The sequence below is a fragment of the Macaca thibetana genome, chromosome 2, assembly GCF_024542745.1.
Source record: "Macaca thibetana thibetana isolate TM-01 chromosome 2, ASM2454274v1, whole genome shotgun sequence".
NCBI classification, from domain to species: domain Eukaryota; kingdom Metazoa; phylum Chordata; class Mammalia; order Primates; family Cercopithecidae; genus Macaca; species Macaca thibetana.
The window spans coordinates 58,465,084-58,488,824 of record NC_065579.1 but is presented as its reverse complement, the minus strand read 5'-3'; the positions used below and the strand labels follow the sequence as shown (position 1 = coordinate 58,488,824).

The following is a 23,741-nucleotide window of genomic DNA, read 5'->3' as shown; positions in this document are numbered from 1 at the left end:
TTTGTATATCTTATTTTTACAAAGAGAATGAATAAAATGTAAGTGAAATTATTTTCTGTACTTAAGTGAAATATATGTTACCTTTAATTTTTTTATGGTGAAATTTGGCTCTATTCCAAGAAGTTACAGTGTATACTATTTATAATTTATTTATTTTTATTTTTTTTTTAAGACCAAGTATCACTCTGTCACCAGGCTGGAGTGCCGTGGTGTGATCTCAGCTCACTGCAGCCTCCACCTCCCAGGTTCAAGCGACTCTCCTGCCTCAGCCTCCTGAGTGGCTGAGACTACAGGCGTGTACCACCACACCCAGCTAGTTTTTGTATTTTTAGTAGAGATAGAGTTTCACCATGTTGGCCAGGGTAGTCTCAAATCTCCTGACCTCATATCTGCCCACCTTGGCCTCCCAAAGTGCTGGAATTACAAGCATGAGCCCCCGTGCCTGGCCTTATTATTATTATTTAAATATTTGTGTGATATTGAAGTGGCCTCGTGGTCTAGGGTAGTACCTGAGATTTGTTGTCTCACAGCCACAGAGATCAAGGACGTGGGCACACAAAGAGTGAGGTTAACAGCAGAAGTTTAGTAGGCAAGAGAAAGAGAATAGCTCTGTGGTACAGAGAGGTGTCCTGGAAAAATGTGTTGCCAGATCTGTGGTGAAATACAAGAGGTTTTATAGATGAGCTAGTGGGGAGGCGGTGTCTGATTTAAACAGGGCCTGAAAAACTGGTAAGGTCCAGGTGCACCATTTACACAGGGCACGAATTTCTGGCAGCCCCCACCCTAATTTTTTATTATGCAGGTGAGTTCTCTGCCTGAGCTGCACCATGTTGCCGATTTCTTTTTTACGGTACACATGCTAACAAAAAAGAAAAGATGGAGCTTTCATGGTGGACATGCCTCCCAGGTAGCCCTTTTCTGTTGGTGCAGCTGCTGGCATTCCCCCATGCAAGCTTCCAGCTTGCTTATCTATGTTTGCGACTCAAGTCGCTCTTTGTTAGAAAAGAGATGATTTGGGGAGCTACTTTTTGTTAGAAGGGAAGCTTTGCCGAGGATTCTTTTGCCCTCACTATCTGCCTAAATAATTTATTTCTGCTTACTGTATCGATATAATTTCACACTTTTTGAAAATGTGTTGGTAGAACTCCTTTATATCCTTTATCCAGATTATCTAATTATTAACATTTAGCTCCACTTTCCTTATTCTGTAGATTTTCTCTTTCTATGTATATCCATTACATATGTCTTCTGAAATACTTTAATTTGTACACATTGTGCACTTTTATCCATAAGTACCTTAAGTATGTATTTCCTAAGAACAAGTTTTCTGCTTACAAAACCACAACTCAATATCGGGAAATTTTAAATTGATATAATATTATTATCTAATTATAGTCCATATCCAAATTTTACATAATAGCAATCTTCATAACTTTACTTTTTTCTGGTTGGGGATCTAATCTAGGATCACACATTGGATTCAGTTGGTATGACCTTTCATTGTCCTTAATATCCTTGACATTTTTGAAGAATGCAGGCCAATTATTCTGTAGAATGGGCTTCTAGTTACATTTCTCCCATGTTTCTTCTTGTTTGGGTTGAGGTTATACAGGTATATAAGGCAGGAAGATCAAAGAAGTAATGTTTTGATGTCTGCAGGGAATTATATTGAAAGCCATATCATGTCTCTTTATCCCTTTAACTGTTGTTTTTAACTTTAATTGCTTTTCTAATCTATTGTAAAAGTACTATTTTTTCTTTTGTAATTAAAAACTGACTCATGGGGAGATACTTTGAGGCTATCTAAATAATCTTAATTTAATTCTTATTCTTTTTTTGTGCTGTTTTTAAGGATTAATCTAACTATACTTTATCACTCTCATTTTATTCAATCTCTCAGATATGTTTTCTCAGAATTACTTTTGAAACATTAAGATGAACTTTGGAAATTTTATTATGGTCAGTCAGAAATCATTAAAAATGTATATATATATATGGCATCATTTTAACCAGATTTATTTGGGTCAATTAAAGGCTTAAGTTCTTTTAAACCTAAAACTTACAAATCAGTAAATTTGGATTTTTGACCTTGTTTACTATAACAGATTGGACTTTTTGAAGTGGAAATTTAATTGTATTTATAGCCATCTACAACCCCTACCAGTACTGAATTTTCAGTTGTTTTCACTTGATATTATTAGAAAACCAAAAGGCAAAATGTACCTTGTATAACTTGATTGTTGTACCAGGTATAATAATATGATGCTCACTTGTCACTGTCATGAGTCAGTAATAAAATTGAGGTTCTTGAAGAACTTACATATGAATGGAGGAAAATATTTCATAAGTCACGAATTAAAATGCTTTTTTGTTTTTATATTGCAGATTGGTTTTTCAGCAGCAGATGCTGTAACAGGACTGAAATTGGTAGAAGAGGGAGTACCCAAAGAACATTTAGCCTTATTGGCAGTTCCAATGGTTCCTTTGCAGATAATACTGCCTCTGATTATCAGCAAATACACTGCAGGTCCCCAGCCATTAAACACATTTTACAAAGCCATGCCCTACAGGTAAAAATGAAATAAAACCTTACTAAATAAGAAAGGGTAAAATGAGGAACATTCATCAATATCACTAATATCTGAGTGTAGAATTATATATATGGAAAAAGGTTTGAAAAGTATCTTTTTTCAATATTATTTATATGCGCTTTTATCTTTTTAACCTCCTAACAGGTTTAGATTCAGCTTCTTTCATATGGTAGGCAAACGGATTTCTGTTTTTGTTGTTGTTGTTATTTAAGCTAAAATGGAAGTCAACTCAATGTTTCTTTCTCTATAGATTATTGCTTGGGTTAGAATATGCCCTACTGGTTTGGTGGACTCCTAAAGTAGAACATCAAGGGGGATTCCCTATATATTACTATATCATAGTCCTGCTGAGTTATGCTTTACATCAGGTAAGCTTGTGGTTTTCTCAGGAAATAAACTGTTCTGTGTAAAATAAAGAAGACAGCTTTATACAGTTGCCTTAACATAATGGTAATAAATTTTAAGATTTAAGCATGAATCTGACACTGAAGAAATTATTGATGGTGGGCTTTAAACCTTATGACTTTTCACTTAATGAGTTCGGTTCATAGAAAGAGACTTTCTTTTTTGTTTTTTTTCCAAGATGAAGTCTTGCTCTGTCACCCAGGCTGGAGTGCAGTGGTGCAATCTTGGCTCACTGCAACCTCCACATCCCAGGTTCAAGCGATTCTCCTGACTCAGCCTCCTGAGTAGCTAGGATTACGGGCACGTGCAACCACGCCTGGCTAATTTTTGTATTTTTAGTAGAGATAGGGTTCCACTATATTGGCCAGGCTGGTCTTGACTCCTGACCTTGTGATCCACCTGCCTCAGCCTCCCAAAGTGCTGGGAATACAGGCATGAGCCACTGCACCCGGCTGAAAGATTAAAAAAAAATGTATTCAACAAGTATTTGTTACATTTTAGAATTGATTCCAAAGCCAGCAAATTCTACTCTTGTTAAGTATTTCTCAGTTTATCCCTAGCTTTCAGTTCATTCTTTCTTGAATTCCTAAAATCTTTTCTTTCTGAAAGTATTGAGAAATAGTAGAGGGCCCTAGTTTCTGGCTTAGCTTCTGCCTCTTTTTTTTTTTTTTTTTTTTTTTTTTTTGAGACAGAGTCTGGCTTGCTTGCCCACTGCCCACGCCCTGCTAATTATCTGTATTTTTAGTAGAGACAGGGTTTCACCATATTGGCCAGGCTGGTATTGAATTACTGACCTCAAGTGATCCGCCCACCTTGGCCTCCCAAAGTGCTGGGATTACAGGCGTGAGCCACCATGCCTGGCCCTGGCTTAGCTTCTATATTGAAAGTTATGACTTATTCTTTATGATTTTGAAAGCTGTGTCAAGCTGCTTTTTCTTTCTTTCTTAAATATGTTTGTAATCCCTAAAAGAAGGAATCCCCACTTTGCTCTAGCCTAAGCTGCTGTTGCAGAATGAGACTTTTTTTTTTTTTTGAGACAGAGTTTCATTCTTGTTGCCCAGGCTGGGGTGCAATGGTACGATCTTGGCTCACTGCAACCTCTGCCTCCAGGATTCAAGCAGTTCTTCTGCCTTAGCCTTCCAAGTAGCTGGAATTACAGGCATGTGCCACCATGCCTGGCTCATTTTGTATTTTTTTAGTAGAGACAGGGTTTCTCCATATTGGTTAGGCTGGTCTAGAACTACCGACCTCAGGTGATCCACCCGCCTCAACCTTCCAAAGTGCTGGGATTACAGGCGTGAGCCACTGTGCACAGCCCAGAATGGGATTTTTTTGTTCTGGATGCAAGTGACTCAAGTAAATGGCAAAGGCCCAGAAATAACCTTTGGGACTTAACTGCAGTTATTGCTAATGCGTATTTCTGAGTCACTTTGGATTTTTCTAGCTTACATCCTTTGAAAGTTATATTTGCTAATGTATTACTTAGTTTTTAACTGAAACCTAAAAATATGACTACCAGGTAATCTTAGTAGTTTTGTGCATACAGTAAATCATTTAGGGGAAATCCATAGTGGGTCATGTCTGACTAAATTCTATGCCTATAAAATTATTGAGGCCAGACTGCCAAATATAATTTTTTTTCTGTTTTGCACATGCTTAGTTAATGCTAGGCATGTAATAGAAGGTTGAAGAAGTGCTTTAACTAGTCAATGCTTTAGTATTTCTGTCAGTAGGTTATAGCCCAAAAACTATTTATTTAGCTTTGTATTTCATTTGAGAATTTCCTGAAGCATAGTCACTGAAACTGAGATAACCAGATGCTTTATGGGGGAAAAAAGGTACAAGGCCAAGTAAATTCGAGAAATGATGTATGACATAAGCCCTTTGTAAGTAGCGCCTTAATGAGTCCTTCAACACATTTTTTTTTTTTGAGACAGAGTCTCACTCTGTTGCCCAGGCTGGAGTGCAGTGGTATGATCTCGGCTCACTGTAATACCTCCACCTCCTGGGTTCAAGTGATTCTCCTGCCTCAGTCTCCCAAGTAGCTGAGATTACAGGTGAGCGCCACTGCACCCAGCTAATTTTTGTATTTTTAGTAGAGACGGGTTTTCACCACATTGGCCAGGCTGGTCTTGAACTCCTGACCTCAGATTATCCACCCACCTCGGCCTCCCAAAGTGCTGGGATTATAGGCGTGAGCCACTGCACCCAGCTTCTTCAACAATTACTAAATGAACACCTATTCCCTGCCAGAAACCATTCTGAGTACTGAAATGTAAATGAATAAATCATGCCAAAATCCCTGCCCTCAAGGAGTTTATGTTGTAAAGATTTCAAAAGGCATACAATGAAATGAACCAATTTTGTGTAAGTTAATGTCTTTCAGTTTTATTTGGCTTTGAAACTCCTTTTTCTGTGAACACCTCCAAAAACAATATTCAAAGGAATACCATTATGGAAACACAGTTTGTTTCCATCTTTCTAAATTAAAGGTTATTTCTTGCCTTTTAAGTACTTTTTGCCTCTTAAGGATGTTTTTCTCCAGTTTGTCACATAAATTTTGAAATACTTTTCTTGTGTATATGTAGGAGAAAATATATATATTCCTATTTCTTTAAATATTTGAGTATTTATATGTGTAATAAATGCATACATATAAATACGTATATATACACATGTAATATGTGATATATATTTAGGTACAGTACAAATAGGAGGTTTTGCATTTTGCTGTGTGCATTATGCATCCTTTAATGCCACCTCATCTAACATTTTCTCTGTGGAGTCTTTCTTGACTACTTGTGCTATAATTAATCTCATTTATATTTATGCCCCAGTAACACAATGTGTGCACTTCTATTTACAATACTTCCTAAATTTATAATTATTTATTCCCTATTTTCCAGCCTAGAATAAATTCTTCAGTGTCACAGAGGGACCAAGGTCACATCTTTGTATTGCTTTGATCTTAAAGCCTGGCCTATAGTAGGTGGTTGATGAGTATTTGTTGAATTGAGTTCAATAAATATCATGAAAATTAATTTTCAGGTTTATGATTTTGATGTTCTTAATTTAGACTGTAGCTTTATAAGCTTTATAATCATACTAAAGATGTTTTACGTTTTTCCTGTAGGTTACAGTGTACAGCATGTATGTTTCTATAATGGCTTTCAATGCAAAGGTTAGTGATCCACTTATTGGTGGAACATACATGACCCTTTTAAATACCGTGTCCAATCTGGGAGGAAACTGGCCTTCTACAGTAGCTCTTTGGCTTGTAGATCCCCTCACAGTAAAAGAGTGTGTAGGAGCATCAAACCAGAATTGTCGAACACCTGATGCTGTTGAGGTAAGTATGTTTTAATTTTAGATAACATTAAGCTAATACTAAGATATTAATATCTTTGTTTTGCTTCTAGAAGTACTATATCTTTTTTAAAAATCATATCTGTCCATAGGTGCTGGTATAGAAATCTACATATACTTTTTCTTTCACATCAAGGCTGAGGGTTATAATAATTCAAATCAGTAAGACTAGTCCTCTTAAAGGAGTTTCTCAGTAAAGGAGAGGTGATCTCTTTTTCCGCCACCTTGAGGATCACTATCCTACACAGCAGGCACTATATAAATGCATAATTAAGGCTGGGCGCAGTGGCTCACGCCTGTAATCTCAGCACTTTGGGAGGCTGAGGCCGGCAGATCACGAGGTAAGGAGATCGAGACCATCTTGGCTAACACGGTGAAACCCTGTCTCTACTAAAAATACAAAAAATTAGCGGGGCGTGGTGGTGGGCGCCTGTAGTCCCAGCTACTTGGGAGGCTGAGGCAGGAGAATGGCGTGAACCCAGGAGGCGGAGGTTGCAGTAAACCGAGATCACGCCACTGCACTCCAGCCTGGGTGACACAGTGAGACTCTGTCTCAAAAATAAATAAATAAATAAATGCATAATAATTAATAGCTTAAGTTTTGTAGTGATAGAAAAAGAGAATGTCCATTGGCTATCCATGTAACAGTTATAACTAAACCTGAATAGTGAGTAGTTTGTTGATAAATTCTTTCAAAATGACATTAGTCTACTTCTAGATTTGATGGACTGGAAATTTCTTCATATTTCTGAATGCGAAAGCTACATCATGAAAATAGATATTCAGGCCAGGTGCAGTGGCTCACACCTGTATTCTTAGCACTTTGGTAGGCTGAGGTGGGTGGATTGCTTGAGCTCAGGAGTTCAACACCAACTTGGACAACACGGTGAAACCCCATCTCTACTAAAATACAAAAAATTAGCCAGGCGTGGCAGTGTGTGCCTGTAGTCCCCAGCTACTCAGGAGGCTGAGGCAGGAGAATTGCAAAACTGGGAGGCGGAGGTTGCAGTGAGCTCAGATCGCACCACTGTACTCCAGCCTGGGCGACAGAACGAGACTCCGTCTCTAAAAAAAAAAAAAAAGAAAGAAAGAAAATAGATATTTAGCTGGGTGTGGTGGCTCACACCTGTAATTCCAGCATTTTGAGAGGCTGAAGCAGGCAGATTACTTGAGCCCAGGAGTTCAAGACCACCCTGGGCAACATGGTGAAACACCATCTCTACAAAAAATATAGAAATTAACGGGACATGGTGGTGCATGCCTATGGTCTTAGCTACTCAAAAGGCTGAGGTGGGAGGATTGCTTGAACCCAGGAGCCAGAGATTGCAGTGAGCCATTATCACACCACTGCATTCCAGCTAGGGCAACAAGTGAGACTCTGCCTGAAAAAAGAAAATGAGTATTGTTTACAGCAAGAACTGAAAATTATTTTTAATCCTGTTAGTAGCATTAGAGAAATTAAGATACAGTAACATATTTTGTCATTGGAATTCAGTGAAATACTGAAATGTTTTAGGAAAAATATATTTTGATTATTTATAAAGTAGAAGCATGTTAATTGCTAAATACTTCCATTTTGAAATTGTAGATTATTTATTATAGTTTTATTTTTACAGCTTTGCAGAAAACTGGGTGGCTCATGTGTTACAGCCCTGGATGGTTATTATGTGGAGTCCATTATTTGTGTTTTCATTGGATTTGGTTGGTGGTTCTTTCTTGGTCCAAAATTTAAAAAGTTACAGGATGAAGGATCAACTTCATGGAAATGCAAAAGGAACAATTAATATATACACTACTGGACGTTCTAGAAAGGTAATTTAGTTTAGTTTTAATTCGGAGAGCAATGATAATCAGTGCACAGGAATATAAAATATTATTTTAAACAGCAAAATTAATAATATAAAATGCCAAATGGTTGAAAAAATAGAAACCTCTCTGTATATTTGATCATATTTTTCTTTGCCTTGTCGATGTATTTAAAGTTTGCTTAAGGTCAGGAAATTCTAAAACAACTTTTCTGGCCTCGTTATTTGATTTATATCTTTTAAATTTACTGACCAAAGCATGTTTTAAGCTGCAATGCAGTAGTCATGGGTGGTAACCATGTAGTTAAGTATAGTTATTAGTACCTATCACTGCTGGATCTGTATTTAAAATTGTGATACAATATATAAAATGGAGAAGAACTTGATATTCAGGTACTAACCACAACTAGTCTGACATTGTTGGCAGTTAAAATCTTATTTTGAATTGTAAATTAGTTAAATTTTATGTGGAATTTGCTGAGAAGAGAATATAGACTACTGAAATGTCATTTTAGTTATTTTTCTTATGACCATATTGTACAAATGAATCTGTGTTAAAAAGACTATTTTAAATGTATTTCCTGCTTTTGTAAGCATTAAAGATTTATAAGAAAATTATTCAAACTATTTTTTATAAAATGAAAGTTATGATTTTTAAACTTATTGATTACTCTTGTCCCTACCGCCTCTTTTTGGAAGATATTTTGATTCCTTATAAACTTTTACCCTAAGCTTACATATGTTTTCTGTCACAAGTGCTTCATGGCACACAGACAGCCAATGGAGGGGATCAAATTCAGTGTTGTATGTATGTTTATAGCAACATTTTGAAAATAAAAATTAAATGTTATTCTTCAAGTAGTTTTTTTTAATTGCTGAGAAAAAAAAAACACAGTAAAGCTTTCTGATTAAGTAAAATTTAAATGGACAGTACCATAATTTAAAAAACTAATACTTTAAAGAGAGACACAAAGATATTTTGTGCCTTTGACAAATTAATAGTGGAAAAATGTTTCTTAATTAAGCACTTTACTAGTGAAAAAGATCTCACAATTTATGCCAAATCAGGTACTGTATTTTCATTTATTAACACATAACCTTTTGTTTGAATACTGTAATTTTCAGTGGACAGTTGCTATTCCAAGAAAATTAAGCTTTTGAGTACTTTAGTAATTCCCAGCATATTATATACACCGAGTGATAAGGTTCTTTGCATGTTTTGTGTTATGTATTACTCTGACTCTTTAGAGATTATATAAATCCTTCAAAAGTTAGAGGAAACAAGATAGTACATTATGAGTCTTAATTTTATCATTGTGGAACAATGTGTACTAACTCCTGATTATGTTAATTTTATAACATAGGTTGAATTTTAGAGTGGGGTTTTTATAAGTAATGGAGGATAAAATGGGTGGGAGAAGATGGCACACAGCACCTGAAGAAAGATGGGGCAGTGACCTCTAAAACTCATGCATTGCCATTGGAAAGCCTGTGTTGGGCATCGATGTCAGATCCTGAAGAATCACCTGGAAGAAATCCCATCCTAGAGGCAAGGAGACACCACCAAACCATACACTGCAGTACTTTGTCACATGGTTGTCCATTATCATGTATTAATAAAGAAAAAAACCCACTTAACTCTTACATATAAAATGTGTTTTGATTTTTAATTTTTGGATTAAGAAACTCAGATTGCCATAATAACCTTTTATTTCTTCCCATTTATATTATTACAAATTATACATACTTTCAAACATAGTTTTTTGTTGTTGTTGTTTGTTTGTTTTTTCTTTTTTTTCTTTTTTTTTTTTTTGAGACGGAGTCTAGCTCTGTTGCCCAGGCTGGAGTGCAGTGGCCAGATCTCAGCTCACTGCAAGCTCCGCCTCCTGGGTTTACGCCATTCTCCTGGCTCAGCCTCCCGAGTAGCTGGGACTACAGGCGCCTGCCACCTCGCCCGGCTAGTTTTTTGTATTTTTTAGTAGAGACAGGGTTTCACCGTGTGAACCAGGATGGTCTCGATCTCCTGACCTTGTGATCCGCCCGTCTCGGCCTCCCAAAGTGCTGGGATTACAGGCTTGAGCCACCGCGCCCGGCCATTGTTTTTTCTTTTTTAATTGAAACAGTCTCGCTCTGTTGTCCAAGCTGGAGTGCAGTGGTGCAATCTTGGCTCACTGCAACCTCCGCCTCCTGGGTTCAGGCAATTCTCCTGCCTCAGCCTCCTGAGTAGCTGGGACTACAGGCGCACATCACCACACCTGGCTAATTTTTGTATTTTTAGTAGAGATGGGGTTTCACCACGTTGGCTAGTCTGAACTCCTGACCTCAAGTGTTTCACCACGTTGGCCAGTCTGAACTCCTGACCTCAGTCACTTGAACTCCTGACCTCAAGTGATCCACCTGCCTCAGCCTCCCAAAGTGCTGGGATTACAGGCATGAGCCACTGCACTCAGACTTCAAACATAGTTTTAATGTCAGTACATCTTTAATGACTTGAAGTTTTAAAACATTTTAAGCCTTTAAGGTGAAAGCCATTAATTAAGTTGTCCTAGAAATAAACACAAAAAATTATAGTTATTGGTAATTTGAATACATGTTTGTAATGCATGCCAAAATAACTTAATAGCTATGTACAACTGTGTTGCATACATTGATCACTAATGGCATGTAAAAATGATCTACCTAAATCTGAGGATCTGTTTATTGTAAATCAGTAGTACTAAAAAATACCCTGTTTTTATGTGTGAGTGTTTTTCTTGATTGATTGATCCTGATAAATTAAACACTACCTTCAAGTATGGACTTCTAACTCCTGCAGTTAATGCATCATATGTTTACTGGCTAATATTAGATTGAACATTTTTCTCTCTCTGTCAGTATCTCCATATGCATATTGGTTGCCACATATATACATCTGAGTTTGAAAAGTTCTTCTGAGATTACCTAAAAGTAACACCACAGACTCCTTCCATTGTAAATATTTTATTTTATTATTATTATTACTATTTTTAGAGACATGGTCTCACTTTTGACCAAGCTGGAGTACAATGATGCAATCATAGCTTACTGTCACCTCAAACTCCTAGGCTCAAGGGATCTTCCTTAGGCTGGGTGCTGTGGCTCATGCCTGTAATCACAACACTTTAGGAGGCCGAAGCAGGAGGATCACTTCAAGACCAACCTGGGCAATATAGTAAGAACACATCTTTACAACTTTTTTTTTTTTTTTTAATTATCCAGGCATGGTGGTACACAGCAGTAGTCCCAGCTACTTGGAAGCTGAGGTGGGAGGGTTGCTTGAACCCAGGAGGTCAAGGCTTCAGTGAGCAGTGATTGTGCTACTGCACTCCTGTCTGGGTGACAGAGTGAGACCCTGTCTCAACAACAAAAAAGGATCTTTCCACCTCAGCTTCTCTGGTAGCTAGGACTATAGGCACACACCACTATGCCCAGCTAATAAAATAATAATTTTTTATAGAGGTGGTGTCCGCTGTATTTTCCAGGCTAGTCCCAAACTCATAGCTTCAAGCAATCTTCCTGCCTTGACCTCTCAAAATGCTGGGATTACAGGCATAAGCCACTGTGCCCTGCCCTTGATAAATATTTTAATTTTGCCTGAGAAGTCATTAAAAAGTTTATTCAACACCTTAGGTTTCTCAAATTTTTAAAATATTAACCCTTTGAAATCTAAAGTAATTGTTGGATTTCACCCCTTTATTGCAAGGTTTTTTTAATCTAGGTGTCTGTAGGAAAAACCCCTGAATTGCTTGTGAAACTCTGGATATGTAATTTTTTTTTTCTTTTTCTGAGCAGAGTAAAATCTTGGATGGGCCATAATCCAAAAATCATGGTTTTGAAAGTGGACTGTACTATGAGTCATAATCACAAATCTGAGGTAATAGTTGTAAAAGTGTTTAAAGCATCCTGAAAACAATGTTGAAAAAAAAACTATGATAAAAACTATAAAATCTCTGCATACGTTGTACTGTATTGAACTTGAAACTGAAGGAATTAGAGTAGATAAGACTTTAATGGTAGAAGAGAAACCATAAGGGTGAATTATATCCTACAAAAGAGAAATCTTAGTCATTTAACCTTTTTTTTCTGAGTGACTTTTATTTTGCCTTATTAACAGAAACCTGAGAAAGTCTGTTGCTTTGTATTAAATGGTTGAGACCATTATTTGATGTAAAAGCTGAAAATTTTATTTTTGTATTTTGGAGAATCCTGTGCTTCCAAGAAATTGAAAGAATGACTAAAGCTGTATACCACAGACCCTGCTAAAATGAAAGAAATAACTTGTTGGGGACATTCCATGCAGATTTCCAAAATGTATTTTACCTTATTATTAGAGAAAGAAAATAAACTTTTAAAATAATCTGATAACTAGCATTCATATATCTAATAAGCATTTTGGTTACAGAAGGGAAGGTGATACTGTACATTGTAACTGCTGAGACTTTTTTTTAACCAATGCCTTTAGTAGACAGCAAGGCACAATTATTTTCTCTTAGGGAGGATTTTGAATACCTATTGCAGGCTGGGCATGTGGCTTACGCCTGTAATCCTAACACTTTAGGAGGCCGAGGTGGGCGGATCACTTGAGGTCAGGAGTTTGAGACCAGCCTGGCCAACATGGTGAAACCCCGCCTCTACTAAAACAGCCAGGCGTGGTGGCACATGACTGTAATCCCAGCTACTAGGGAAGCTGAGGCAGGAGAATCACTTGAGCTCGGGAGGCGGAGGTTGCAGTGAGCTGACATTGCGCCACTGCACTTCAGCCTGGGTGACAGAGCAAGACTGCATCTCAACAACAGACAAACAAACAAAAACAAAACAAAAAACACCTGTTGCAGACCATGTTCTTTTTACTTTATTATTATTGTTATTTTTTTGAGACGGAGTCTGGCTCTGTCGCCCAAGCTGGAGTGCAATGGTGCAATCTCGGCTCACTGCAACCTCCGCCTCCTGGGTTCAAGCGATTCTCCTGCCTCAGCCTCCCAAGTAGCTGGGACTGCAGATCTGCACCACTACGCCTGGCTTATTTTTGTATTTTTGGTAGAGATGGGGTTTTGCCATGTTGGCCAGGCTGATCTCAAAACTCCTGACCTTAGGTGATCTTCGCGCCTTGGCCTCTGAAAGTGCTGGGATTACAGGCGTGAGCCACCACGCCTGACTCTTTTTTACTTTAGATTGTATCTGCCTGATTTGACAATGCCACATTTTTTATGTAATCACCATTTGGTTTGAGACTGAGAGCTCTTTCATTTTCTACCAGTCAAACCACTATTAGAGTGGTTAGTCCCCCAATTTGTTAGCAAGGTAGAATCGGCATGGATAACTTATTTTCCTTCCTGGAATTCTGTTTTGGAGGAGGCAAGTCTTATAGCAGGGCAGACTAATTAATGTACTGAACTCATTCCCTCCTGCTTAAGTGAATAAAAACTTTTATTTGACTATGGATTATGAAGATTGCCTTTAAGGTGCCTTGTTTATTTTGGGGAAGGAGAATGGATATTTTGTAGGAGAAAAAGACTTTATATAGTAAATGAAAAGTGTATGGGCTGGGTGTAGTGGCTCATACCTTTAATCCCAACACTTTGGAATGCCAAGGTAGGAGGATTGCTTGAGCTCAGGAGTTTGAGACCAAGGAGACCGCATCTCTATTTTTAATTAAAAAAAAAAAAAAGAAAGAAAAAAAATTCTATGACTTATCACCTTTACTCTAAAAAAATTTTGCCCGAATGTATAATGAAAGAGATCATATTTAAATATCAGCAATATTAATTTGCATAGCTCAAATGAAGTCTTGAATCATTTAGAAAAAGGTTGCTACAGTTTAATAGTTTTTTTATTGTCAATATAGACAATATAACTTTATAACACTTTTGTGTGAAGAATAATGATTAAATGTCATGACTAAAATGCACAAGGTACAGCAGGTATAATCCTTAAGAATTATCTTAAATTTTCTTTTTTTTTTTTTTTTTTTGAGATGGAGTCTTGCTCTGTCGTCCAGGCTGGAGTGCAGTGGCATGATCTTGAGGGCTCCCTGCAACCTCTGCCTGCCGGGTTCAAGTGATTCTTCTGCCTCAGCCTCTCCATAAGTTGGGATTACAGGTGCCTGCCACCATGCCTGGCTACTTTTTTAGTATAGTAGAGATGGGGTTTCACCATGTTGGTCAGGCTGGTCTCAAACTCCTGACGTCGTGATCCACCGACCTCGGCATCCCAAAGTGCTGGGATTACAGGTATGAGCCACTGCATCCGGCGGGAATTATCTTAAGTTTCTAAAATTTAATACCCTAGTCAGCTACAATTAATCAGTCACTAATATAAATATTAAAGCCTATGCTTATTTTCCTTGAAATGGTCTTAAATGTTGGAAAAGTTTCATTTTATAGTCAGAGCTAGTGAAATTGAAATTTTTTTATCACCTGCCCCTATAAAATTAGAGAAATATAAGATTGGGAAAAAAATTGATAGAAAGTGGCATATTTGAACCAGGCGTGTTGGCTCACACCTGTAATCCAATTAGTTTGGGAGGCTCAGGAGAATTGCTTGAGGTCAGGTGTTTGAGACCAGCCTGGCCAACATGGTGAAACCCTGTCTCTACTGAAAATACAGAAATTAGCTGGGCATAGTGGTGGGCTCTTGTAATCCCATCTACTCGGGAGGCTGAGGCAGGAGAATCGGTTGAACCCGGGAGAGGGAAGTTGCAGTGAGCTGAGATTGCGCCACTATTCTCTAGCCTGGTCAATAGAGTGAGTCGCAGGCCAGGCGTGGTAGCTCACGTCTGTAATCCCAGCACTTTGGGAGGCCAAGGCAGGCAGATCACCTGAGGTGAGGAGTTCGAGACCAGCCTGACCCACATGGAGAAACCCCATCTCTACTAAAAATACAAAATTAGCCAGGCGTGGTGGCCCATGCCTGTAATCCCATCTACTCGGGGAGGCTGAGGCAGGAGAATCTCTTGAACCCGTGAGGTGGGGGTTGTGGTGAGCCGAGATTGTGCCATCGCACTCCAGCCTGGGCACAAGAATGAAACTCCATCTCAAAAAAAAAAAAAAAAGAAAGTGGCATATTTGGTAAATTGATAAATTACCACTGTCAGATTATATTGGTGAGTCTATATCTATTGTTCCCAGATATTGCCTTTGCAAGAATTAGTGTAAAATTGGAAAAAATACTCAATGTTGAGAGCTGTCATTGTTGAGATCTTTATGAAATTATTGTGCCCGTGTTCAGGTTTGAATTAAAAATACACAGCACAAAATCATTTCTGTTACCACTTTTGGAATATCTAGCATTAGCTTTGATAGTTTTGTATTGTGTGTTTTGAGTATATCTGAACTGGTAGTTATATTTGTTAAAAGATGTGTGTTAGGCCGGGCGCGGTGGCTCAAGCCTGTAATCCCAGCACTTTGGGAGGCCGAGATGGGCGGATCACGAGGTCAGGAGATCGAGACCATCCTGGCTAACACGGTGAAACCCCGTCTCTACTAAGAAATACAAAAAAATAGCCGGGCGAGGTGGCGGGCGCCTGTAGTCCCAGCTACTGGGGAGGCTGAGACCGGAGAATGGCGTGAACCCGGGAGGCGGAGCTTGCAGTGAGCTGAGATCCGGCCACTGCACTCCAGCCTGGGCTACAGAGCGAGACTCCGTCTCAAAAAAAAAAAAAAAAAAAAAAGATGTGTGTTAAACCTTAGTATTTATGCAGTGTTTAAGTATTTGGAATATATTTGAAATATCTTTTAGATAAATGGTTATTTAATTGCTCAAAGTGATTCTCTAAAAAATAAAATATTAATGAAATATCTTGTTTTCATTTGTATTAAGTAGTAGCTAAATTTACTTTCAAATTAGTCATGTTAACATTACAGTAGATTGGCATAATTAGAACCAACTGCAGTAATTTCAAGTAACTTACACTTACAAATCTTTTGTTTTCTTTTTTTTTTTTTAAAGACATTTATTCAGCGTCACGATCGGACTATTACATTTAGCAATCAACAGCATGGGTGCAAAAAAAAAAAAAGAAATCTACATTAAAACCCTTTGTTGGAATGCTTTACACTTTCCACAGAACAGAAACTAAAATAACCTGTTACGCAATTAGTCACAAATACAGTCCTTGAGTTTTTTGCCCATGCACATGAGTATTTGTCTAAAACATGTCTTCTTTGTAGCAGCTAGGCCCTGCCACCACCGTGTTTGGCTGAATTCACAAATCTGTTGTAACCTGTAGCTTCCCCGTCACTTCTCTGGCTCTCCTGTCCTGCAAAGCTTTGTTTCCTAATTAAAATCTTCTGTGACTGCTATAGCTGGAGTGCAGTGGCTTGATCTCTGCTCACTGTAACCTCTGCCTCCTAAGTTCAAGCAATTCTCCTTCCTCAGCCTCCCAAGTAGCTGGGATTATAGGTGCCGGCCACCACACCCAGCTAATTTTGTATTTTTAGTAGAGATGGGGTTTCACCATATTGGCCAGACTGGACTTGAACTCTTGACTTCAAATGATCCTCCTGTCTTGGCCTCCCAAAGTGCTGGGATTACAGGCGTGAGCCACTGTGCCCAGTCTGAAGCCTCTCTTCTTCATTTGGAAACAGCCACTTTCTCGCTGTGTCCTCACATAACTCTTCCTCTGTGTGCATTCGTCTTTGTTATTTCCTCCAGTTCTGTGGTCTCGGGGGCCTACCCTTATAAGCTCACTTAGCCTTAATTATCCCCAGAAAGATCCTAATTCCAAATATAGTAATTGGGTGTTTAGGGCTTTAACACATACATTTTGAGGAGCACAGTTCATTCCCTTACACAGAGATACTTCTCTAGTATGCTCATTTCAAGGGGTGATGAGACCTGGGACCGTGAAGACATCTCTGGTTGTTTTAAGTATGGAAACACTAGTCTTGTCTTGCCCCTAGAGATATATATTTATATTCCAAATGGTAAGATCCTTCCCAAAGAGAATTTAAGTAATAATTAAGTCTCTTCCTGTTCCAGAAACTTTGTGTCTACTTTCAGCACTATCGGGACATCTCGCTCCCGATGTTTATATTTAAATGTGGGTTCTTTTCTATTTCCTAAGTGTCTTGGCTGGGTTGAGAAATAAAGGGAAAGGGCACAAGAGAGAGAAATTTAAAGCTGGGTGTCGGGGGAGACATCACATGTTGGCAGGATCCATGATGTTCTCCGAGCCATAAAACCAACAAGTTTTTATTAGCGATTTTCAAAAGTGGGGGGAGTGCACGAATAGGGTGTGGGTCACAGAGATCACATACTTCACAAGGTAATAAAATATCACGAAGCAAATGGAGGCAGGGTGAGATAACAGGACCACCAGATGAGGTAAAATTAAAATTGCTAATGAAGTTACTGGCACGCATTGTCGTAGGTAACATCTTACCAGGAAACAGGGTTTGAGAACAGATAACCTGTCTGACCACAATTTATTAGGTGGGAATTTTCCCATCCTAATAAGCCTGGGAGCACTATAGGAGACTGGGGCTTATTTCATCCCTTCAGCCTCGAGGGTAGAAGATGGGAGGCCTTAAAAAGGGGCCGTCTATAGGCCTACCTTCAGGGCGCATTCTCTTTCTCAGGGATGTTCCTTGCTGAGAAAAAGAATTCATCGATATTTCTCCTATTTGCTTATGAAAGAGGAGGAATATAGCGCTGTTCCAGCCGGCTCACCGGCGGCCAGTTCAAAGTTACCTCTCTCGTTCCCTGAACATTGCTGTTATCCTGTTCTTTTTTTAAGATGCCCAGATTTCATATTCAAACACACATGCTCTACAATTTGTGCAGTTGACACAATCATAGGGTCCTGAGGCAACATTCATCCTCCTCAGTTTACAAAGAAGATGACAGGATTAAGAGATTAAAGACAGGCATAGGAAATCACAAGGATATTCGCTGGGGAAGTGATAAGTATCCATGAAATCGTCACAATTTATGTTCAGAGATTACAGTAAAGACAGGTGTAAGAAACTAAAAGTATTAATTTGGGGAACTAATAAATGTCCATGAAATCTTTACAATTTATGTTCTGCCGCGGCTTCAATTCCCTCCGTTCGGGGTCCCTGACTTCCCGCAACAAGAACAATACAAATACAGATATTTTATCTATTTATTGGAGTTGTATTCTAGTTAACTCAAAGTTTTTCATTACATTATGGTAAAGAGGTCTGGGATATTAAAAACCTGGATACTTTCTCCTAGTCTAAATGGGCAAATTATCCAAATAATTTAAGGTGATAATTTTTAAAAAGTCCACTTCTATGGGTAGAGAAAATTTTATTTTAGTAGCGATCTGTGAGCTAAGGCAAAAATTGGAAGAAATCACACCCTGCAAGTCAGCAAATGTAAATTATTATAAAAGCAGAAAGAAACAACTCTGGGTTGGTGATTTTTATTTTTTATTTTTATTTTTTTATTTTTTTTTTTTGAGACGGAGTTTCGCTCTTGTTGTCCAGGCCGGAGTGCAATGGCGCGATCTTGACTCACCGCAACCTCCGCCCCCTGGCTTCAAGCGAGTCTGCTGCCTCAGCCTCCCAAGTAGCTGGGATTATAGTCATGCACCACCACGCCGCGCTCATTTTGTATTTTCTTAGTAGAGATAGGGTTTCTTCAAGTCGGTCAGGCTAGTCCCGATCTCCCGACCTCAGGTGATCTGCCCACCTCGGCCTCCCAAAGTGCTGGCATTACAGGCATGAGCCACCGCGCCTGGCTTTTTTTTTTTTTTTCTTAAATGAAGAAATGAAACTATTTCAAATGAACACTTTTACAGTTTTTTGAACGTTTTTATTAAGTTAGTAACTTAAGATCAAAGAAAAAGTCAGATTTTTACTTCTTAAATTCAGATTTTTACTTCTTAAAATCATTTCTTTCTAGTTCTAACTCAATTTTTAAAAATTGCTAATCAAATACTGCCTTGCACTGAGAGATTGGTCCATTGGTCATCATCTATATATTGCCAAAGTATGCAAAAGCTTGTACATTTTGCCTTTTACAAATGCTTATAAGTTTATAAGGACTGATTTTTAATGATGAGTTTTTCTACTGCCAATTTCTAATAAAATGAAATTGGAGGCAAGGTTAGAAGGTCCTTTTTTTTTTTTTTTTTTTTTTTTTTTTGAGACGGAGTCTCCCTCTGTTGCCTAGGCTGGAGTGTAGTGGCATAATCTCGGCTCACTGCAACCTCCGCCTCCCGGGTTCACGCCATTCTCCTGCCTCAGCCTCCCCAGTAGCTGGGACTACAGGCGCCCGCCACCATGCCCGGCTTAATTTTTTTGTATTTTTTTTTTTTAGTAGAGACGGGGTTTCACCGTATTAGCCAGGATGATCTCGATCTCCTGACCTCGTGATCCGCCCGCCTCGGCCTTCCAAAGTGCTGGGATTACAGGCGTGAGCGGCAGAAGGTCTTTATAGTAAACAGAGACTAAACTAGAATGGTAGCATTAGAAAAGGAAAAGGAATGGATTCTAGAGAGTGTAAAGGTCAATTATAAGGACAATAGATTGCCTCTAGGAAGCACGAGCTTCTGAGTGTAGGTGACTGTAGGAAATGTCAGTGGAGTAGCTTTCCCTTTTAATTAGAAGATGATAGTATTTAGAAGATGGTAATATGGGTAGGAATAGGGACTTGTTTCAAAATATTTTATTTCTAAGAAGTTGAAACTTGAGCATTCACTTGAATGAACCAAAGTAGTGAGCCAAGGAAATAAAGCCAATAAGAATGCAAAAGAGAAAGGGGCATTTTGTAGTGCAAAATTCTAGAGAAGACTGTATGAAGATAATAGTATCCTTTAAAAAAATTTTAACAAGTTATTACTGTAAAAAAATTAAATGGTATACTCATTACTTTAGTCCTGATGGAAATAAGATTGAAAGTTAAGAGTTTTGTTATATAAACTCATATTCCTCATGGTGAATATTACTTTTTGAGGTGCTGATTCCCTTTCCATCTAGAATTGTGCCTTCCTATGGTTCTTCCATACTCTCGGTTCTTCTGACTTACAACAAGTATTAAAGAGTTGTTTTAAAATGCAGTCAGAAAATATGAACTCCTTTCTTTAGAACAATTGTTACCCCTCAATGTTAAAACCAATCATCATGATGTAGTCACACATTTCAACACACTCTGTCCATTGTATATTCTACATCCCGATGCAGTAAGTAGAGAACTCCAGATTTGAAAATCACTGTATACTTACCCCCAAATTCAAGACAGTGTCCTATGGGCATTCCTCTTCTAAAATTAGTGGTGGGCTTTTATTCACTCCCTTATCCACAGCACCACAATTTAAACTGTTTATTTAAACTATAGGCTGGGCGTGGTGGCTCACGCCTGTAATCCTAGCACTTTGGGAGGCCAAGGCAGGTGACTACCTGAGGTCAGGAGTTCGAGACCAGCCTGGGCAACATGGTGAAACCTTGTCTCTACTGAAATACAAAAAATTAGCTGGGTGAGGTGGTGTGTGCCTGTAGTCCCAGCTACTCGGGAGGCTGAGGCACAAGAATCACTTGAAGTCGGGAGTCAGAGGCTGTAGTGAAACCCCGTCTAAAAATACAAAAATTAGCCGGCCTGGTGGTGTGTGCCTGTAATCCCCGCTACTCAGTGGGCTGAAGCAGGAGAATTGCTTGAATCCAGGAGGCAGAGGTTGCCTTGAACTGAGATTGTGCCACTGTACTCCAGCCTGGCGACAGAGCAAGACTTCATCTAAAAAAAAAAAAAAAAAAAAAATTGGGTAGGTATTTTGATATAAGTAAATATAAGGTCAAAAAGAAACTGAAGGATAAGATTCAACTGAAAAGACGGAAGAGGCTTGAGATATGGAGAACTGGGAAGGAATCAACTGGAAATGAATCAAGCCTGAGTTTAGAGTTTAGGTAGTATAATCTGGAGATCTGGAGGTGGAACTAGTCAGCCTAGTTTTCTGACTTTTCCAGCAATTCTTAGAATTTCCAAGAGGGGGCCGGGCGCAGTGGCTCACGCCTGTAATCCCTGCACTTTGGGAGGCCAGGCAGGCAGATCACCTGAGGTCAGGAGTTCGAGATCAACCTGACCAACATGGAGAAACCCCATCTCTACTAAAAATACAAAAAAAATTAGCTGGGAGTGGCGGTGCATGCCTATAATCCCAGCTATTCAGGAAGCTGGGGCAGGAGAATCGCTTGAACCCAGGAGGTGGAGATTGCAGTGAGCCAAGATCACGCCATTGCACTCCAGCCTGGGCAACAAAAGCGAAACTCCATATAAAAAAAAAAATTCCACGAGGGAAGTCTTAGTGTTAGAAAGATTTAGCCACGGTGCTTGACCCTCTAGATATGGCACAAGGGGGCCGGGCGAGATGGCTCATGCCTGTAATCCCAGCACTTTGGGAGGCCAAGGCGGGTGGATCACTTGAGGCTGGGAGTATGGGAGCAAGAGATTCTAGAACGATTGATCTCAAAGGTGCTTCGGTGGTGACGAGACAAGATAAGACATTCACTCCTGAAAGCATACTACCTAATTATGTGTAATCCTTGAAGGACTAGCTGTTTCACTGTCTGTTTACCACTCAAGAAAACATAATAGGGTATAAAAGTTACTTCATATAACTTACTTCTCTCTAGAACAGTTTCCAAGACATTCTTTGTATTTGATGCCCTTAACACATATGTATGCTTGTGTGCATCCACACACATATGCACATTATTTGGATGTGTAATTCTGGAGAACAAAATTAAATTTCTCAAGTGAGTCTAATACACCAATCTCATTCATATCAGTAAGAATACCACTGAGCTACAATACTGCGTTTTGAATTGACTTCTGTAGGATAAGGAACATTTTAAAAAATTATTTGTTAACACTTTTTTTTTTTTTTGAGACAGTGTTTCACTCGTCGCCCAGGCTGGGCATGATCTCGGTTCACTGCAACCTCCACCTCCCAGGTTCAAGTGATTCTCCTGCCTCAGCCTGCCGAGTAGCAGGGATTACAGGCTCCTGCCACCACACCCAGCTAATTTTTGTATTTTTAGTGAAGGGGGTTTCACCATGTTGGCCAGGCTGGTCTTGAACTCCTGACCTAAGGTGATCTGCCTGCCTCCGCCTCCCAAAGTGCTGGGATTACAGGTGCGAGCCACCACACCTGGCCTATTAACACTTCATTATGGAAAACTTTGAACATATAAAGGTAGACAGGGTAAAAATGAACCCATGCAGAGTTAAATAGAGCAGTCCACAAGACCACCAATACTTCTGACACAAACTGCAGAGTTCAGGAGAGCCTAAGACCACCCTCAGGTGTGGTAATTTGTTAAAATGACTCAGAACTCACTTAAAGCTGTTATACTCATGGTAATGGTGGGTTACAGGGAAAGGATACAGAGTAAAATCTGCAAAGGATCTAGCACTGATTTGGAGACTTGATCTATGCATAGGGCAGAGGCCAGAAGGGTTCTAAAGGTGGAGATTCCAGTTGTCCTCTCCCTGTAGAGTCATGGACAACACTGACCCCTCCCAGCAATGATGTGTGAAAAGAAACATGGAGCAGTGCCAACCAGGAAAGCTCCCCCAAGCCTTGGTGTTCACAGTTTTTATTGGGACATCATGCTTGACTGACCATACAGTTGACCTCAGTCTCCAGCTCCTCTGGAGGTCAAACTGATACTGCAAGACTCAAAGTCGCCACTGTAAATGAGTTTGTGTGATCCAAATTCCCAAGATAAAGGACATTCTTATCAGGCAGGATATGCTGAGGGTTTAGAGATTACCAGGGGCAAAGAAAGAGCAAAGGCCAACCCTGACTTAAAATCTATATTATATAACCCATTACTCAGCTTCAATAACAAGTATATCTCCAACCACCTTCCCTTTCCATATTGTTTTCCATTAAAAATATGTGGAGGCTAGGTGCCATGGCTCATGCCTATAATGCCAGCATTTTGGGAGGCCGATGTGAGAAGATTCCTTGAGCCCAGGAATTTGAGACCAGCCTGAGCAACATGGCAGGACATTGTCTGTGCAAAATATTAAAAAATTAGCTGGGTACGGTGGCACACCCCTGTAGTCCTAGCTACTGGAGAAATGGAGGCAGAAGAATCACTTGAGCCCAAGAGGTCGACTGCAGTGAGCTGTGATGGCACCACTGCACTCCAGCCTGACTGACAGAGCCAGACCCTGTTTCCAAACAAACAAACAAAAATTTAGAAACATAGTAAAATGGCAAAAATACTATCAAGACCACATGTAGATATCCTAATTTTTGTATTTTACCCCATATTCCTTATCATCCTCTTTTTGTCTTTATCTATCCAGCCATACCTATAAACACATAAGTTTTTCAGAACTATTTTTCACAATTATTTAGAATACATTGTACCAATGAGGCTCCTGTAATCTCTTAATTATCCCTTAATACTCTGTGCATTTTCAGAAAACAAGAACACTGTCCTATGTAACCACAGTACAACCCCCAGACTTAGGAAATTCATATTCACACATTTTTATCATTTAATTTACGAACCACATTCACATTTTGATGATAGACCCAATCAGATTCTTGCTAAGCATAGAATTGAATCTAAGATTACAG

General features: G+C 39.0%; 2 protein-coding genes across 5 annotated transcripts in view; one reads left to right on the top strand and one right to left on the bottom strand.

Annotated features, from left to right (window-relative positions):
• The window catches only part of SLC33A1 (solute carrier family 33 member 1), a 29,441-nt gene extending 16,891 nt beyond the window's left edge, over nucleotides 1–12,550 (top strand). The window contains exons 3-7 of one of the 4 annotated variants that reach the window (XM_050778243.1): nucleotides 2,386–2,570; nucleotides 2,842–2,959; nucleotides 6,130–6,345; nucleotides 7,979–8,174; nucleotides 11,978–12,550. In XM_050778243.1, the coding sequence (XP_050634200.1) occupies nucleotides 2,386–2,570; nucleotides 2,842–2,959; nucleotides 6,130–6,345; nucleotides 7,979–8,146 (687 nt within the window). In that variant the 3' untranslated portion in view covers nucleotides 8,147–8,174; nucleotides 11,978–12,550. Of the gene's footprint in view, nucleotides 1–2,385; nucleotides 2,571–2,841; nucleotides 2,960–6,129; nucleotides 6,346–7,978; nucleotides 9,812–11,977 lie in introns of those variants that run through there. The other 3 variants (XM_050778242.1, XM_050778241.1, XM_050778244.1) reach the window with 3 other exon arrangements.
• GMPS (guanine monophosphate synthase) overlaps nucleotides 1–23,741 on the bottom strand; it is a 792,617-nt gene that overhangs the window by 111,025 nt on the left and 657,851 nt on the right. The gene's annotated exons all lie outside the window — the stretch shown is intronic.